Source organism: Actinia tenebrosa, unplaced genomic scaffold (genome assembly GCF_029948245.1).
Source record: "Actinia tenebrosa isolate PJP-AT-01 unplaced genomic scaffold, QUT_ActTen_1.0 PGA_scaffold0__85_contigs__length_37466705, whole genome shotgun sequence".
Taxonomy (NCBI): domain Eukaryota; kingdom Metazoa; phylum Cnidaria; class Anthozoa; order Actiniaria; family Actiniidae; genus Actinia; species Actinia tenebrosa.
In genome coordinates this window covers 6648530-6668784 of record NW_028292569.1, presented here as the reverse complement: position 1 = coordinate 6668784, position 20255 = coordinate 6648530, and the positions used below count along the sequence as shown (strand labels likewise).

Sequence of the window (20255 nt, the reverse complement as noted above, 5' to 3'; positions counted from 1 at the left end):
ATTAGTGGTAGTGAGTGAGAGTGAAACAGCCTCTCGAGCGCGCTAAAACATCTAAGGTCCTGGCTAAACGAGGAAACATGACCCATAGCCTGCGTTTCTTCTGGTCTGCAGCGAAGAACGAGGGCTCTGGCATAATCCATTTTTTGAGACCAGGATTTCTTGGACTTCCGGTTCAAGAGCGCATGCGTTCAAAGACTTGCCAAAATTTAAAAATATTTTCCCGATTTCTAATTTTTTTACCTATGATCTTTACTTTGATTTTTCCTTCGATTTTTGCTTTGATTTAATTTATCTCTTTTTCGAAAATTGCGCATGCGCCAAAAAATGGATTATGCCAGAGCCCTCGTTCTTCGCTGCAGACAATAAGAAACGCGGGCTCTGGGTACGAGATTGTCCAGAAACATATTAACCGCGCGCATGTTTCCTCGGTGTTTCCCAGTTTAGCCACATGCGAAACATTGCTGCGTGCAACAAATTTTGCTTCCAAGACGTAAAAAAATGTTTTTGCTGCGCGGCAGAAACATTTCATGCTTCCAAGACGCATGGAAACATTGTTTCCCGATGTTTCCTGACAGTTTTGCCGCCTTAGGAAACATTCAGGGAAACATGTTTCCTCGTTTAGCCAGGGCCTAAAGTAGACAGGGCAGAAAAACGACAAGCTCACTACTTTCAAGATTTTTTTATTTAACTGAGTTTAATGCTCCAAATTTTTAAGCGCTTCATTTGTGTCAATGTTGCTTGAAACCTGTGACGAAATTTTGTCGAATTCAAAGAGTAAACCTACTTAGTATTCACGAAAATGTCAGTTTTTCTGCTGATCAAAATATCCCCTCTCCCAAAGTACTAAGAAGCTGAATAAAGTTGTGAAAAAATATAAGCGAGGGACAAGGTATAGGAGTTACTTACGCCCATGCTTTATTTAAATAATACTTTCTATTACAATTTGTATTTTATAATACTGATTACATTTTTGGGGGGTCCTCCCTCCTCCTTTACATTTGTTTTTGGAAAACTAGTGCAAATTGTCAAACTACGAACTCGTTCTATTGGTACGATTTTTGGTGTGGTTCTGCGCTTCGGGCGTGCCAAGAAATGGCGGATTTTTCAATTCTGTGCGTTGTCGTTCTATTTACTGGTTATATACATTGCAGTTGATAATTGCTAAGCTTCACTTGCTTCCCTTCGCATAAGTAATACGCTCTAATACCATTTCCATAAATCTGAAGCTGATTTTTGGTACATTTGCTGAAGGTCTTGTTTTTGTCTTGCCCGCAGTCGATCATTATACATCGATAGATATTCGATGCGCAGAAGGAGCAGTTTTTGCAGGTATTTTTGTTGATGTGCAGGCAATTCTTTTCGCAGTTCTTGGCTAGCTCATGGCAAAGAAGAGGACACTTAGGCTCACGGAGAGTCATCGAAAGGTCAGATAACGAAAGAATGAACACCAAGACGAATAAAGAATTGGAAATTGCAGCCATCGTTGCTGGAAAATAAATAAATAAATAAATAAATAAATAAATAAAGAAACAAAAGAACACTATTAGAAATAACAACGAAGGCGACAACAATGATGATCGGATGGAGAAGACGATGTTACTTTGATTAGTTAAAAATCAACCACACCCTAAATCCATTGTTTGATGTAGGTTCTTAAATTCTTCGGAAAACCCAGATTCTTAAAGCCGGGGTCGGAATTGATATCAACAGGGGAGAACGGGGCTGAATTATAAACCCGGGATAGGTTTTTAATTACACGGATATATCGTAAGCACTCTATTTCCAAAAGAACAAAGCAACAGTAGTCTATCTCTCTAAATTCATTATAATTTAGTATTTCCTGTTTTGCATCGAAACAATGGAATTTAGGGCTTAGTTGATATTTTAAACCAGTTCAAACGCACGGGCTCGGTTTTGCATTAGAATTCAAGACCTCGGGCCTGCGGCTTTCGGTCTTGAATTCTAATGCAAAACCTCGCCCTTGCGTTTGAACTTTTATATAAACGAGTAAGACAAACGAAAACGAATTCCAAACCTACTTACTTCGTCGTGATATTTTTAAAGATAAAGGATGGAGGAGCGATACGTTCCTAGTCGAGCAAAAGCACCAAAACTGAACTGTTATTTCTAGATAACCGTTTTTCATTTATAGATTTTTCAGTTGTTTTGTGATTTTTTTTATTTTTTTTTTTTTTTTAATTGGGCGTAACTAAAATCTATAGAAGCAACATGTGTTCGTATAGATAAATGAATAAGGTTTGACCAGAATTAAAGGATCTCCAGGAAGCCGATATCATTGTCGCCAAGGAAGATGAAAAATACGATGAAATGTGTATAAGTTAAGCGACGGGAAGCTGCATTGATAGCAGATGGTATGGAAAAGGAGAAGAGGAAAGAAGGGAGGATAAAGAAAACTGAACAGAATAAAACAAAGCAGAACGGAACAGAACCTTCCATCTATCCAAATGTACAAATAAACGTTGCTTAAAGCTTTTAATGCATGCATAATCATCGCTGAATATCATTTCTATAGTACTAAATAACTCATGTTTTGTGTACTATCAAAACTCCTTATGTTTCAAAACCATTCACTGAGATCCTAAAGGATTCTAGCATTTTCGTTCAGTAAAACATTGCGTGAATAATCCATCTTGGCCACAAACAGCATCGCAGTCTCTTCTCTTAGTTTCCCAGCACTTCTTGTAACACTGAAGGGACAGCTGGTAGCATTCATCAAGACATTTATTCCCCACACGAAGATAGCCAGCCCGAGTGAACGCTGGTAAGAAGGCAGTCAGAGTTACGCATAAAAAGAGAGTGAAGAACACACACTTCATGATGAGTCTGGAATAGAAGTACAACATGAGTGAATCAACTTTGAATACACTGTACGGTAATCATGCCTCTTTTTAACTTGGGCCTAATGTTTCTCCATTTCAGATTATGTGTTATTCCCTTGAGTATTATTTCTTTCTTTACTAGAAATGCTTTTCAACTATGGTGCAATGTTTTCCCATTTCAGACCCTGTCATTCCCTTGAGTATTATTTCCTTTCTTTACTAGGAATGCTTTTCAGCTATGGTGCAATGTTTTCCCATTTCAGACCATGTGTCATTCCCTTGAGTATTATTTCCTTTCTTTACTAGGAATGCTTTACAGCTATGGTGCAATATTTTACTCATTTCAGACCATGTGTCATTCCCTTGAGTATTTTTTCTTTCTTTACTAGGAATGCTTTTCAGCTATGGTGAATTGTTTTCCCATTTCAGACCATGTGTCATTCCCTTAAGTATAATTTCTTTCTTTTACAAGGAATACTTTTCAGAAATGATGCATGCTATTTTTTCTCATTAAACTCTGAGTAAATGAGTCTGTCTTCAAGGAACACAGCGGTATTTGACAAGCTAAAAAATGTCTATTGCCTAATTGTCATTTGTTATTTCGCCGAGCTGTTGATAATGTTGGTAATTATACATCCTTGATTAATATTTTATAAGTATCGAGAAATCAACCGGCCATAAGTTTGTTGGCTTGTGTAATTGATACGGCAATTATATCGTAATATGAAACAGGCAATGAAGTAATTGGTTTGTATTTGCTGTATGACTTACAGTAAATGACATTTTTTTACGGGTCATTTTGTGTTCAAATTTGAATTTTTTTTTTTTTTTTTTTCCCCCAGTTGTTTTTCAAGCGTATTAGAACAAGCTGGAAAGGAAAGGGAAGAAAAGACGAGGAAAAAATAACTGAATCAAAGAAATGAAGTAGGAAAGAAACTAAGAAAAAAAAGGAAACAAAACAAACATAAACAAAACAAAGAAAACAGAAAAAAAAAAAAAAACCAGAAAAAGACAACAACAACAAAACAAAAAAAAAAGACAAAAAAAAAAAGACAAAAAAAAAAAAAAAAAAAAAAATAGAGGAAAGGAAAGGAAAGGAAAGAAAAATGGGTGATTAACAAGAACGAATCCGAAAGACAACTATTTAAAGAAAAACCGCTACGAAGCCAGCCATAAAGGCATACAATAACACATATCAAAAGGTAGACAAAAAGTCTAATTGCTAGTCTAATTTTCTTTCTTTGTACTGTAAATATTATGGATGTGAGCACCCTTGTTAAGCTTTACAGCTTTTGGGGCAAAATAGCTTATAACTGATGGAAGAAAAAATGCAAAATAATCATAAAAATCCATATGTTCAAAATGTTAACTACCCTATACATTACGTTTTAGGAGATGAATAAAGCATTAAAGATATGAAAAGGCGAAAGCATTATCTAGATTCCCATGGATATATTTATATTCAAAATGTTCAATACCTTTTATTCTTGAGTTTGGCAATAAATAAAGTTCTTGTAGCTGTCCTTCAGACGTCGTATAAGTTGGATATCATAAGCACAATGGATTGTTTGGTCTACGACTCTGGTTTTTTCTAGCCCTGGTAAAGCTATTTCCACGCCTACAATCTTCAACCGAAGGGGGAGGGAGTGGGTTGTCTATAAGTGAACACGTGACTTTATGTGGTTATGATGAACTGCTGATTTGATGGCCGGCTTTTTCCCTCCTTTTTGATTCCTTTTGTTGTTGCTGTTGTTGTTCACGAAAGGGAACGAAAACTTTTTAGTGTTCAAAACAACCAACGGAAAGAGCGCGCGCTCGTAGACGCCAGCTTACTCTGTCTGTCCTCTTATTGATGATAAAAAAAGAAACAATCTGCGCACACGAAAAAATTATTGTAAAAATGTTTAACATTGTAAGCTTTTATTAACCATTTTGTCCATAACATTTTTGAATTGAACAATATGTTGCCTTCACCCACCCCACCCTCGCCTATATCAAATATCTAATGGTTAACTAATTGAAGGTGTCGAATATCATGTTTTCCGAAAGATATCTCCTGCTGAGTGTCGTTTGATAGAAACTGTCCTTTTGATAAGGATAAGGCGGAAGAACTATATGGTGTATGGTTTAAGGAAACGATTGTAATATGATAAGTAAATAGAAATGAGAATGTTGAAAATGTCAAGAGAAGAGAAGAGAAGAGAAGAGAAGAGAAGAGAAGAGAAGAGAAGAGAAGAGAAGAGAAGAGAAGAGAAGAGAAGAGAAGAGAAGAGAAGAGAGAGAGAGAGAGAGAGAGAGAGAGAGAGAGAGAGAGAGAAAGAGAGAGAGATGTCTTTTATTTAATCTCGGGAAATTTCATCAATGTACAAATTGGTTTTCATGAAAACCGAGTTGATAGGTAATATATATCAAAAATTGATAATAACGTTAAGAATATATAGACAGATTATGAAAAAAATTCTCATCTACCTCCCAAAAATATTATAGTAATTAAAGTGTTAAGGACCAACAGACGAAAGATTCCTCTTAAAAGATTTTAAATTATTGGGCAGTCTGACACTTTGGGGTAACGAGTTCCACACTTTTGCACCGTCATAAGAGAGAGCTCTTTTTAAAAACTCAGTGCTGGGTTTCGGTAACTTTAAGCACTTCTCTCTACCACGAAGATCGTAGGTATTTTCTTGAAAATAAAAGAGTTCCCTTACAGATAAGAGAAGAGAAGAGAAGAGAAGAGAAGAGAGAGAAGAGAAGAGAAGAGAAGAGAAGAGAAGAGAAGAGAAGAGAAGAGAGAAATATAAAATTAAAAAAAAAAAAAAAAAAAAAAAAAAAAAGAAAGAAAGAAAGAGAGAGAACGACTTATCGCCTCATATCAAAAACGTCGCCATGTCTTTAATTGCCCCTATCAACATCACTATCACTAACAGGTACCCCGGGCTACTTCCAGCAATAATTGATAATGGATCTATTTTATCTCCCACAGTGAACGATACAGGGATGACATTCAAGGAAACGAAATATGATATCGACGAATGAAACCTGCAAAGAAAAAAAAAAACGTTTTACAGCTAGTAGGGTTCACTCATAGACGATGGAAATAGAGATGACTAGTATTTATTTCCATTTCAGACCATGTGTTATTCCTTTGACTATTATTTCTTTCTTTAATTGGAATGATTTTCAGCTATGGTCTAGTTTCCCATTTCAGACCATGTGCCATTCACTTGAGTGTTATTTCTTTCTTTACTAGGAATGCTTTTTAGCTATGGTGCAATGTTTTCCCGTTTCAGACAATTTGTCATTCCCTTGAGTATTATTTCTTTCTTTACTAGCAATGCTTTTCAGCTATTGTGCAATGTTTTCCCATTTCAAACCATGTGTCATTCCCTTGAGTATTATTTCTTTCTTTCCAGGAAAAGATTTTAGCTATCAACTCATGATAAAGATACCTAAACTATCATGCTTTTTGGAAAACCTTTCAACACAAATTGATTGATTGCAACACACCTTTCCCAAGAGAGTCAAGAGGCATGGACATGTTTACCCATTTCAAACCATTTGTCATTCCCTTGAGTATTATTTCTTTCTTTACTAGGAATGCTTTTCAGCTATGGTACAATGTTTTCCCATTGCCCTATTGCTAGATTTCAATCAACGGAAAAGCTCTCAAAAAAGTCCCACTATAAATCTGCTTTAAACGGCCGTCAGACACTGGCCATTTAGGGAAAACTAAATAGGAATAGTAGTATGTACGGTACACCACCTTGACTTCCTGAGGTTTCTTAACCATGTTTGAGATAGAGAAGAAAAACGACAAAAAAAGAACATACACATTTGCGTATTAGCTAGATATTGGTTAACCTAAGTTAATAGCGAAAGAAATTAAAGAAAAAAAATCTACAAATTCAAAAATAAACATCCACACTGACACATTCTAAATTTTTCTCCCTTCCGACGGTTCTACGAAAATTGCCCGAATCATCTCCGACCAAAATTCCAATTTTTTTAATTCTTAAAATATTTCACGATTTCTGTAACTTTTTGTGTTGAAGTTGCCGCAACATTTCCAAGTTTGTTCCAGAATTCTCTACGAGAAATCTTTCTTCTTCCGTCAGTTGTACAAGGTCAAAAGTAACTTTTCTCAAATGTGAAGAAAATTCTTTTCTGATAATTTCATAATCTAATTCCTGCGTCACTGGATCCTCTTGTACAGTAAATACAACTGTATCTGTATTGTCATTATTTTCGTTTTCGTTTTTCTTCTTTTCGAGAGATTTCTGGGTGTCACGCATTTTTTGCGTGATTCCAATGACGTCATTTTGGCTGTCACGCAAACTACTTTGTTTATCATTTACTTTCTTCCTGTCACTCGCCTTGTTGACGTCCTTTAAACCATTTAATCCCTTGAGTTTTCCTCCAAACTTTTCATATAAAGTTTGTTTCGGTATTTTTCTTTTCTTAACGCTGGATTCTTGTGTTTTTAAAAGCGTTTTTTCAACATCTTTATCAAAAATTGTACCATATTCTCGTAGTTTCATACGATGAACTCGATGAAGTTGGCTTTCAAAGTCAATATACAATTTCTTATATTTTCGACAGTTTTCAAAAAGGCACGGCGAACCTCTCTTTCTTTTCTTCTTTCCTTCGGGCATTTCCTTTGAGTATGAGGCGTCCTTCGAGCTGGAACCATATCCTTTCAAGCCATTTTGAGAACACATTTTGTTCATGATAACGTCATTGAAATTCGCCGAGAGCTCTGAATTTTCCTGTTTTTCCTGTTTAAGATTTGTCTGGACGGATCCCTGAAGGTCATCATTGCTATTTTCGTATTCACAGTTCTTCTTCATATTCGGTAAAAGTGTAGAATGACTTGGAAATATTAAACTTAAGACGCTACAACTTGACGACCATTTGATGTATTTACATAAAATTCCTGTTCCCAGACTGCCTCAAGTGTTGAATTTGTCCCGACCGCTTCAAACTTCTAAAACAAGTGTAAGCGAATCTAAAGGCAGTGATGATAGCTTAAATGGTCCCTGATCACTAGTGGACTTCATAAAAAATGAGCATGTCGAATATATTGGAGCAATCTGACATGCTTTTGAATAAATCAATATCATTTGTAAAATACAATATAATTTCAATTCTTTCCACATAACCTTGGGGGGGGGGGGGGGGGGGGGGGGGGGGGAGGGGGGAGGGGTACTCCCATATATGGACTATACGGGGATGATCCGCTGAACAGGGTATGGTTTTTCGAGCTTCTTGTCATAAACAGGGTATGCAATTTCACTCAAGTTCCAAGTTCTTCCTGAGTTTCTTGTCATATTCAGGGTTTCTAATTCGTATTGACCGAAACTGGTTATTATGGTCGTAAAAAAACGATACGCGAGATGACATAATTGAAATGGGAACTCAGTGCAATTAATTATATCTTTTGTCATAAACAGGGTCTACAAATTTGGGTTTTTTTGTCATAAACAGGGTGCCCCTTCCAGAATCCCAGCGGAACACCCCTACCCAAATTCTGGCGGAGTACCCCCCCCCCCCCCCCCGGGCCAAATAAGGTAAAGATATTCCTTGCAAAATTATGCAGGATGTCAACAGAAATTTATATGCCATTGTTTTTCCCAATAGCATTGTTGATATATTTTTAAACTGGGGTTGACTATTAAAGAGGTAAATATTTTACTTCTATACCCTCTTAGACTATCAGTGCTCCTTAACACGGGCTCACTGGTTGCTTTCCTTTGAACCCCTTTGGGCTCCACTGTTTTACTTGCTGTAGAGATCAGCACTAACAAGTTTTACAGGTTTTAAATGGTATTTGCGTTTCGAGGTAAGGATTGGTTTAAATGAATAGTTCGGATTGCATGATACTCTGCTACTTTATTACAATGTAACTATCATTTTATATATAGGAAGAAAGGGGGCGAGGAAGGAGGAAGGGACAGAGGGAGATAGGAAGAGAAGCCAGGGAGGAATGAAGGGATGAAGGGAGGAATGAAGGGAGAGAGGAAGAGAGAGGGAGGAAGAGAGGGAGGGAGAGAGGGAGGGAGAGAGGGAGGGAGAGAGGGGGAGATGACACAAGCAATCAGCAAGACTGATATTCATTGATGAAACGCCTTTAAAAATATTGGTGAGAGTTTTAATATACCTTGAGATATTGCTAATATATATTAGATTTTGAGTCACCTCTTGTATTATCAAAAATTATTATTATCATTATACTTTGGATGATGGTGATAATGAAGATGATCAGTGATGATGGTGATGGTGACGATCAGTGATGGTGATGATGAAGATGATCAGGGATGATGATGATGCTTCTAACGACGAAACTCATGATAAAGATACACAAAGTATCATGATTTTTGGAAAAGCCTTCAAAACAAACTGATTGCAGCCTGCCTTTCCCAAGAGAGCCAAGAGGCATGGACATGTTCAGTATTTCTGCATTTTTGACCATGTCACTCCCTTGAGTATAATTTCTTTCTTTACTAGGAATGCTTTTCAGCTATGGTGTAATGTTTTTCCATTTCAGACCATGTGTCATTCTCTTGAGTATTCTTTCTTTCTTTACTAGGAATGCTTTTCAGCTATGATGCAATGTTTTCCCATTTCAGACCATGTGTCATTCCCTTGAGTATTATTTCTTTGTTTACTAGGAATGCTTTTCATCTGTTGTATGTTTTCTCATATGAGTCCTTTATGCGTCTTTACGTGTTACTATTAAAGAAAGAAATAATGCTCAAGAGAATAACATGGCCTGAAACAGGAAAACATTTCACCCAGTGTACAAAGGTCAATACTTGGTTTTGCAATACAGTATACTTATTCTATTTTCACGATACGATCTTCCATTGCATGATGCTGGCGTCACGCCCACCGACTGAAATCAACCGAGAGTCATCATGTAGAAAACGAATACAGGTCACGTGAGCGCTGTGTCCCTTAGCGACGTGGGGCTTGGCCTGTTTGGAAAGAAAGGTCGTTTGATAGTGACTTACTGACGAGATATACGTCCATTTTTTTTCAACAAGAAAACCCGTAGAAAAAACCCTTGAAGCACAGGAGAATAACCAAGCAACTCTACTCACATATGACACCGAGCTCGGATCGCGATGATGAGAAGCGAGCCTGGGTATTTGCTATATCCAGTACTGATGTCTATATCAACTATACCAAGAAATGAATATTACCTTGGTGTTAGAGCAAGGATAACTGAATAGGTTGACGTCACCAAAGTCATCAGCCGTTGCTAGGAGACGCTTAGAGTGTGACCTGTCCACGGCATTGATGTCTGTCCCATCTGAACCAGCCGGCCAAATACCTGGAGGAAACGGTACACATCTGGCATTACTGAATATATTATTGAAAATCTTTTTTGCGGACTACGGGCCATTCTCTTGAGTATTATTTCTTTCTATAGTAGGAAGGCTTATGGTGCAATGTTTTCCCAGTTCAGACCATGTGTCATTCCCTTGAGTATTATTTCTTTCTTTACTAGGAATGCTTTTCAGCAATGGTGCAATGTTTTCTCATTTCAGACCATGTGTCATTCCCTTGAGTATTATTTCTTTCTTTACTAGGAATGCTTTTCAGCTATGGTGCAATGTTTTCCCATTTCAGGCCATGTGTCATTCCCTTGAGTATTATTTCTTTCTTTACTAGGAATGCTTTTCAGCTATGGTGTAATGTTTTCCTATAGATCCCTTTAGAAAACTAAAGAATTTCAATATCCTGATAAATGGAAACCTATCGTTATGTCCTCCAAAAATTGAGCTGCATTCCGATGTGATGCGAGGAGTCTCTTTCAGACCACGTGTCATTGCCTTGAGAATGAGATTCTTTGTTTCATTTGCATTCATATTCATGTGTCTTCTCTTGTTCAAGTGTTAAACAAAGAAATATACTCTAGGGAATGACACGTGGTGTTCTGGTGTTCTAGCAGTACTTACCAACCACAGGATACCCAAGAATACAATTATGAGTTTTCCAGTCAGTATTGCGCATGCTCTCTGACGACGTGATACGATCACACTTCAAGGCATCCCCTGGTAATAAAGACAAGACATTTTATGAAATATCGGGAAAATCGAGATCGATGCAACGATGAACATCGTGAGGTTACTTACAGAAAAGCAACTCGTAATCCCCGGATGTACTTTGAAGCTGGGTGCTGTCCGCTGACCAGTCGAGGTGAGTGACGAAACTAGTATGTCCCTGAGGAATTTATTGTAATAGAAATGAATGAGCATCAATCCATCCCAATCATTCTCCAGAAAACTCAGTACCACTGCCGTCATCGTCATCACCATCATCAACATCATTACCACCAAAGTCAGTCATCACCATCCCCTACATTATCGTCATAATCATCAACACAACCAACGTCAGTCATCATCATCATCGTCGTCATCATCATCATCATCATCGTCATCATCATTGTCAACATCATCATCATTGGCATGATCGTCATCATCGACATCATCATGATCGTCAATGTTACTTATAAGAAAGTTTTAGATTTACGTTCACGGCAAACGTGAAATGTCAGTTGACCAGTAAAAAATTCTTTTAAATTACTGAAAAAGAATCGCAAAAAAGTCCAAGTAGTAGAAAAACAAAAGAGTATTTGCGATTGGTGAGAAGGTTTGTAAAAGGTAAAGTAAAATACAGGAAAACTATGAAAACGTGGTCACGTTTGCCGTTTGCGGGAAGAAAAAAAGTCAATCTAAAACTCTTTATTAATCCAACTTTGCCTCCAGCTCAAAATACCTTGCTTTACATATACATTACTCACGGTGCATTTGCCAAGTAGTTCGATACTTTTTCCTCCATTCAGCAGTTTGAACACATAAATGTTATTATCATGAGAGGCGATAGCGAGATAAACTCCATCTAAAACAATCAACAGAACATAAAAAGTTTGAACAAGAGAAAATGAACTAAGAGAAGGAATCTCTGGTAGCTCATTTTCTCTTATCATTACGTTATGCCTTTCTTCCTTCTTTCTCTCCTTCCCTTCTACCTTTCTTCCTTCCTTCCATTTTTCCTTCCTACCTCAGCCTGCTTTCCTTCTTTTCCCCACCACATTACTGACATCACTTACTTGGAGAAAACTTCAGTTCTGATATCTTTTCTTTGGAACATTTTTTGTTCGTGAGCAGCTCTCCCGTCGAAGACCGAACAATAGCGAAACTGATAAAGAAAAAAAGTTTTCAAAATATACATATGCACTGAAAAAAATATGAATAATTCTAGTCTTTTGGTCTAGACAAAGGGCAGTCACTTCAATGTTGCGGCCCGTACGCTTCCCACTCATACAATATCCATTTTTATGGAAACTATTTCAATGTTACGGCCTGTACGCTTCCCACTCATACGATAACCATTCTTATGGGAAGCTATTTCAATGTTGCGGCCTGTACGTTTCCCACTCATACAATAACCATTTTTATGGGAAGCCATTTCAATGTTACGGCCAATCGTACCGCGTATGTGGTTTAATTCAGTACGGAATGTTTCCCACTCATACGAAAACCGCTTATAAGTTTCATTATCTATAAGGTGTATAAGACACACTCATAAATATAAGTAGATGTTACATTCGTACCTTCCATCTTTGTGACCAATAGCTGCCAGGTCTTGCCGAGGGTTGAAATCTGCTGCACGGGCTGGGGCCTGGTAGACGATATACAGTTGACATTGTCAATAAGGCGACAAGGATACGTAAAGTAATTGTATCAATCCCTGAAACAATATCTGGGCTCACAGATCGAACTCTGAAACAACCTCTGGGCTGATCTAAGTCAGGACATGGCTAACTCACAGATTGAACCCTGAAACAACCTCTGGGCTGATCTAAGTCAGGACATGGCTAACTCACAGATCGAACCCTGAAACAACCTCTGGGCTGATCTAAGTCAAGGGCATGGCTAACTCACAGATTGAACCCTGAAACAACCTCTGGGCTGATCTAAGTCAGGGCACGGCTAACTCACAGATTGAACCCTGAAACAACCTCTGGGCTGATCTAAGTCAGGACATGGCTAACTCACAGATTGAACCCTGAAACAACCTCTGGGCTGATCTAAGTCAGGGCATGGCTAACTCACAGATCGAACCCTGAAACAACCTCTGGGCTGATCTAAGTCAGGTCACAGCTAACTCACAGATGGAATTATAATTTAGCATTTTGGGTTTTGGGGAGGGAGGAAAACCAGAAAACTCGGGGAAAACCACTCGAGTAATCTGCCAGAGAGGAATTCAACAAATTTCATTCAAATATTAATGACTATGATTATCGAAAATTACCGGAAGTTTTGCAGCCCATACTACATTTTTCTCAGTCACGTCCCAGAGCTTTAGTGATTTATCTCCACCAGCAGTAAGAAACAAAGAAGAGGATGGATGAGAAGCCAGGCCTCGTAAGTCATCCGTGTGTCCCTGGAGACAATTTAATATTTCATTAGCAAATATATTTTGTTTTGACCAAATATATTTTGTAATAAATAATTGCTTTAAAGGAGGTAAGGAGGTAAGGAGGTAAGGAGGTAAGGAGGTAAGGAGGTAAGGAGGTAAGGAGGTAAGAAGGTAAGGAGGAAAGGAGGTAAGGAGGTAAGGAGGTAAGGAGGAGGAAGAGGGAATGAGGGAATGAGGGAAGGAGGGGAAGGAGGGAGGTGGGAAGCAGGGAAGGTGGGAAGCAGGGAAGAAGGGAAGGAGGGAGGTGGGAAGCAGGGAAGGTGGGAAGCAGGGAAGAAGGGAAGGAGGGAAGGATTCTTTAGAGGAAGGAGGGAAGAATTCTTTAAAGTTCCAAGCTCGCATGGTTTCGGGCCGTACTTATAGTAAATACAACAAAGATTCCTTTGTGAACGATCTAAAGAATGCTTCGTGGGACTCAGTGTCTTATTCTAATAGTGTTAATGATGCTTGGAATAATTTTAAAAGCATTTTTACCAAAATTTGTGATTTACATGCTCCTGTGAAAACAAGAAAGGTTCGTGGTTGTTCTAATCCTTGGATGACGCCAGAAATTTCATGCTTAATACACACTAGAGACTATCATTTACGTAAAGCAAAGCTTTCTGGGAAAGACGAAGATTGGTTCATTTATCGCTCATGTCGTAATCGAGTTACTGCTGCAATAAGGCGTGTAAAATCTGACTATAATAGGAACTTTATTGAAGAAAATATGGACTCTCCGAGAAACTTTTGGAAAGCAGTTAAAAAAATCCTCCCGAGTAAATCTCCAAAAGCAGATGCAATCAATCAACTAAAGATCAATGGTCAAACTATCACGGATAAAGAATGCATCTCTAACAGTTTTTGTAAATTTTTCACAGATGTAAAAGCTCGGATATCAGGCGTGAATAGAAATTCATTCGTCAACAATCTTCTTTCCCCTTAGCAGATCTACTAATCACAAGTTCCACTTGAGTGAAGTTAATATCGGCTTTGTCTGTAAACAACTCTTGCAGTTAAAGACAAACAAAGCGACTGGGCTTGATGGTCTTCCATCACGATTGTTAAAAGATGGAGCTGTGTACATTAGTGCAGCTGTAACGTCTATTATAAATCTTTCCATCAGAACACAACAAATTCCTCTTGACTGGAAACATGCAAAGATTATACCGTTATTCAAGGAAGGAGGGAGAGACGAAATGGACAACTACCGTCCAATTTCCATTCTACCAGTGCTATCAAAAATCCTAGAGAAGGCAGTTCAAGTACAATTAATTGAGTATCTTAATGAACACAATCTTATGTCAAAATACCAATGTGGTTTTCGCCGCAAGTACTCCACGCAAGCAGCAATAAATTTCGTTACAGACTCCATTAGAAAGAATATGGATGAGGGATTATTGACAGGTGCGGTATTTGTAGATTATCGAAAGGCGTTTGACACTATTGAGCATGCTACCTTACTAGAAAAACTGAAGCTACTTGGTATCTGTGATAAAGAGCAACGTTGGATGGCCGAATATCTTAAAAATCGTACCCAGTCAGTATTTCTTGGTGGTTCATTGTCAGATCCTCAAGTTATGGTTTCTGGAGTACCACAAGGATCCGTATTAGGCCCTTTGTTGTTTTCTCTTTATGTTTCAGATCTTCCGAATTGTTTACAAAACACTAAAATACTGATGTATGCTGATGATACCGTTATTTACTGCTCTGCCCCAAACATGGCTCAGTTAACTCAAAAGCTAAACAACGAGCTTAAAAACCTTGCTGATTGGTCAAAGTTAAATGATCTCTACATCCACCCCAAGAAAACCAAATATGTGGTATTTGGAACTCATATGAAACTTAATCAAATTGACTCTAATTTAAACTTTGATGTTTATTTAGATAACGATATTCTTGAACGTAAGAGCTTTTATAAGTATTTAGGAGTATACCTAGACCAATCGCTATCCTTTAAAGAACATGTCCACAGACTTATAAAGAAAGTTTCAAGTCAGCTTGGCTTACTGAGTAGATTGAGAAATAGTCTCACTACGTATGCAGCTAACAAAATCTATACCACTATGGTTTTACCAAAATTAGATTATTGTGATTTTACATGGAATATCAATTTGGCTGCTTCTATTAATGTCTCTTTAGATCATTTACAAACGAAAGCTGGCCGAATAATTTTAAAGGATTGTAGCTTAGACCATGATAAGGTGATAGATAAATTGGGCTGGAAGAGTCTTCGAAATAGATGTTCAATTCATAAGCTTATTTTTATTTTTAAGTGCTTAAATGGCATTGCACCTGAGATTTTTAATGGTTACTTTAATTATGTCTCACATGGCTATAATACTAGACAAAATGGTTTAAATATTATCATACCAAAAGTTAGGACTGAATCAGCCAAGAAAACGTTTTATTATTCTGGAGCTATCATTTACAATAGTCTACCTAGCTCTCTTAAAGAGATTAATTCTTTATTATTATTTAAGTCTAATCTCAAAGATATTTTTTAAATGTTTTAATGAATTGTATTGATTTTTACTAACATTTTAGTATTTTACAGTATATATATATTTAATTATCTTATTATTTTGTTGATAATTTTTGTTGCCCCCAGGGCGCTCCTTGATAACAGCTGTTTGCTGACGAGCTTACCCTGGTAAAACATGTAATTATTATTAAGGAGGCAAGGAGGGAAGGAGGCAAGGAGGCAAGGAGGCAAGGAGGCAAGGAGGCAAGGAGGCAAGGCAGGAGAGGAAAGGGCTAGGTTACCTCAACAAGAGTCTTCAGCTTGGTCCCCACATCCAGCAGGGGAGACAGACCAGAGGCCAGTTCAGTTGTCCAGATGCTGTTATTAACAGTTCCTGTGTACAACGTTTTTTCCTCGTCAACTGCTAAGGTTCGGATTCCAGTCACGTTTCTTGGAAACTAAGGAGGAGTTAACATCGAGTATTAAATAATGTATAGCTAAAAAATAATGCCACATTTATATTTCATTACCAGGTATGATAACTAACATCTCCATAAACATTGTCATTATCACCACCATTATTAGTATCACAGTTATTATATCAGCGTTGTCATATTATCTTATCATTATCATCGTCATCATCATCATCACCATCATCATTATCATCATCACCATCATCATTATCATCATCAGCATAATAATTATCATCATCACCATCATCATTATCATCATCACCATCATCATTATCATCATCATCATCATCATCATCAATACCATCATCATCATCATCATTATCATCATCACCATCATCATCACCATCATCATCACCATCATCATCATCACCATCATCATCACCACCATCACCATCATCATCGTCATCATCATCATTATTTATAGTATTCATAGTCCTGAAATGTCCATAAACTAAAACTACCTTAAGCTGAACGCCCATTGGCTGAAGTCTGCGGTCCCAGGCCCTCACAATACCATCTCTTCCACCGGCTGACAAAAGAACACCACTCGGCAGAACAAGAAGAGAGTAGACTGGACCCTAAACATGAAAGATGAGTAATATATTGTTATTATATATATATTATTTATTGCAATGGTAGACAGGTTTTTATTTTTTGCCCGTTAATGTTTGTGGGCTTCAGGACAACTCAGTTTTGCAGTGACGTCATTTCAACGTGATTAATTGCCCTATTTCACTATGACGTCACATCAAAACAATCTATTGTTTAAACACACAGGATCATGGTCGTCGGAGGGGGTCAAATCAACGCAAATTCACCGAAAATTGTTCTAAAACCCATATCAATCCATGAAGAGAAATAGAATAGCCAGCAAACGCTCAGAATATTTTTTAGTACATCAGTATTAACACATTATATCTGAAAACCAGGCCATTTTAGATTAAACTCTTTCGCTAGGAGCAAAATTTGTTGGATTTTCTATAGGATTTGGCGATTCTATCCCCCACATAAACAAGCGTCATAGTGAAATAGGGCAATTCAGATCACTTTTAGATTCATTGTATTTTAATGGATACATGTCTGGTAACCTTAGCTGTAGCATACTAGGCTCTCGTACTTACGTCATGAGCGTTCTTGACTGAGATTGAGATTTGGTTGCTCCCTGAAAACAAACCATGTTTGGAAAATTAGCCAATCATTAGCTTGGTTATTTAAACAGCCAATAGGATAGTTTGTTAGAAACTACCAATCATCTACTTGTTCACAATGATTAGCCAATCAGGTGATTAATAAAGATTAGCCAATCACATTCATAGTCAATGGAGAAACTAGCCAATCAACTAATTAATCAAGATCAGCCAATCAGATTTATAGTCAATAGAGAAACTAGCCAATCAGCTGTTTAATCAAGATTCGCCAATCACGCTATTTCAAAAACAAATCAGCCAATCACTGGCTTACCTTCAGGCCAAAGAAAAATGGTCCCATTCGTGTCACCAGTTATGACGTTACCTTCTTTGGAGAACGTTAGACAAGAAACATACTTGGGCTTGACGTGTGTCTGGAACGAGCGAAGAAGTAAATATATGAATACGCCTCTTTAGCTCAGGCGTAATGCTTTCCCGTTTCAGATCATGTGTCATTCCCTTGAGTATTATTTCTTTTGTTTACTAGGAATGCTTTTCAGCTATGGTGCAATGTTTTCCCATTTCAGATCATGTGTCATTCCCTTGAGTATTATTTTTTGTTTACTAGGAATGCTTTTCAGCTATGGTGTAATGTTTTCCCATTTCAGACCATGTGTCATTCCCTTGAGTATTATTTCTTTCTTTACTAGGAATGCTTTTCAGCTATGGTGTAATGTTTTCCCATTTCAGACCATGTGTCATTCCCTTGAGTATTATTTCTTTCTTTAATAGGAATGCTTTTCAGCTATGGTGTAATGTTTTCCCATTTCAGACCATGTGTCATTCCCTTAAGTATTATTTCTTTCTTTACTAGGAATGTTTTCAGCCATGGTACAATGTTTTCTCATTTCAGACCATGTGTCATTCCCTAGAGTATTATTTCTTTCTTTACTAGGAATGCTTTTCAGCTATGGTGCAATGTTTTCCCATTTCAGACCATGTGTCATTCCCTTGAGTATTATTTCTTTCTGTACTAGGAATGCTTTTCAGCTATGGTGTAATGTTTTCCCATTTCAGACCATGTGTCATTCCCTAGGGTGTCATTTCATTTTATACTGAGATCCTATACCTAACATCAACATATAGATGGTTTGCAATCATCTCCGAAAATGACCAAAGACATGGAAGCCACGTTAGATGATATATATGACCAAAGAGAATGATACGAAAAAAATGTTTTGTAAGGCCTCGATAATGTAGCATACAAACGAAGAGTTTTTTCATATATCTAAAAATATATTTACATGAAGAGCCAAAGATTATACTAATGAGCTGCAAAAAAAGGGGAATAAAATAGACCCCTTGCAGCACTTTGAAATGGAGCACAATTTGGAGGACATAACAATAGGTTTCCATTCTCAGAAGATTGGAATTCTTTTGCTTTTTCCTCCAAATTGAGCTGCTTTGACGTCGATAGGTTAAATACCGACGATGACTTCAATCTTCTCTCACTTACGTCAAATCTTCCTCGATCACATTTCAGCTTGTTGTTGTCATCGAGAGTCCAGAAGCTGATATGTTGTTTGCCACAGGAGACAAGCTGACTGTTGTTGAACGGTGAGAACTCTGCTACTAATACCTGGTCCATGTGTCCCTGGGGAAGGAAACGAGAAAAGAAAAATCGAATTAATGAAAAAGAAAGGAGGGAAGGGAAAGGAAAGGGAGGAAGGTAGGGAAGGAGAATATGAGGGATGAAAGAAGAGAGGAAGGAAAGGAGGAATGAGAAAAGAAAAAACTGAAAGAAAACGAGAAAAGAAAAAAAAAAGGAGGGAGGAGGAATGGAGGAAGGAAAGAAGGAAGGAAGGAAGGAAGAAAATGAAGGGTTAAACAATGAAGTCAAAAAGGATGGTAGGAACAAAAATGGGAAAAGAAAAAACTGAATAAATGAAACAAAGAAAAAGGGGAAGGAAGAAAGAAAGGAAGGAAAAAATGAAGGCAGAAAGGAGAGCTGGGGAACGAAAGGGATAAACGAAGAAAGGAGAAAAGAAAAAAATGAAAAAAAGATCTAGTGAGAAGACTTTACCCTAGCATCTGCGATTTTCTTGTTCTTGGCCCAGTCCCACACGGCAATAGTGTGATAGTCATTGTCATCCACCGACACCAAGTAACACCCTCGATCTATTCCATTCTGCAAAGAAAATAATAAGGTAAATTAATAAAAAATTAATGTATATTAATGATTATTAATGAAAATAATGCATATCAACAATTGTGAAAACCCTCTGCGAAAACCTTTTTTTTTGGTAAATGGCTCGAACAAATGCAAATGATGATAATAATAATAATAATAATAATAATAATAATAATAACAACTTTATTAGACAGGGTAACACCGTTACCATAAATGATAATTTTCAGGTGGCCCTCGATAAAATATATACAAAATAGAATAATAATAATAAATAATAGTAAAATATATATACATATCAAATCCCCTCCCCGCCAAACCATCAATGCCCCCTTCAACCCCCCATCCACCCCCTACCCTCCCCCACGCGACGACCCTCCCGCAACCGGGTGTATATGAGACTATATAATAAGCAAAAAAAAAAAAAGACTATCCTAAATATGTAAATAGAAAGTTCTAAAAACAAAATCAAAAATATGAGAGTGTATATTTGTAAGAGAGCCGCCACACGAAAACAGAGCATCAGGAAACAGAGCATCATGATTCTTTGAAGTCTTCGTTTTTGTATGCGTGCAAACTGTAATATATCCTTATAATACTCATTATCACATTATAGCAGTAGTTAAGTTATGGGATGAGATCTTTGACTGTTGTGAAATTGAAATAAATAGAGAGGAAGACTAACCATCACCACCAGGG

General features: G+C 37.3%; 1 protein-coding gene and 1 long non-coding RNA gene across 2 annotated transcripts; both read right to left on the bottom strand.

The window, feature by feature from the left end:
- Window positions 1–892: 892 nt before the first annotated feature.
- On the bottom strand, window positions 893–4605 carry LOC116305357 (uncharacterized). Its single transcript, XR_016119382.1, has 3 exons — window positions 4319–4605; window positions 2044–2844; window positions 893–1486 (listed from the first exon to the last, which is right to left on the bottom strand). It is a non-coding gene; the product is annotated as an uncharacterized LOC116305357 (long non-coding RNA).
- A 4366-nt stretch (window positions 4606–8971) lies between these two features.
- On the bottom strand, window positions 8972–19556 carry LOC116305354 (echinoderm microtubule-associated protein-like 2; the record flags this gene model as incomplete). The annotated part of the gene is given in 14 exon segments (XM_089027896.1): window positions 8972–9811; window positions 10040–10170; window positions 10799–10894; window positions 10976–11063; window positions 11644–11741; window positions 11953–12041; window positions 12457–12524; window positions 13158–13289; window positions 16071–16226; window positions 16703–16819; window positions 17363–17403; window positions 17703–17802; window positions 18885–19022; window positions 19452–19556. Coding segments are annotated over 14 exon segments (1488 nt in total), but the record flags the coding sequence as incomplete, so codon positions are not given.
- Between the last annotated feature and the right edge of the window lie 699 nt (window positions 19557–20255).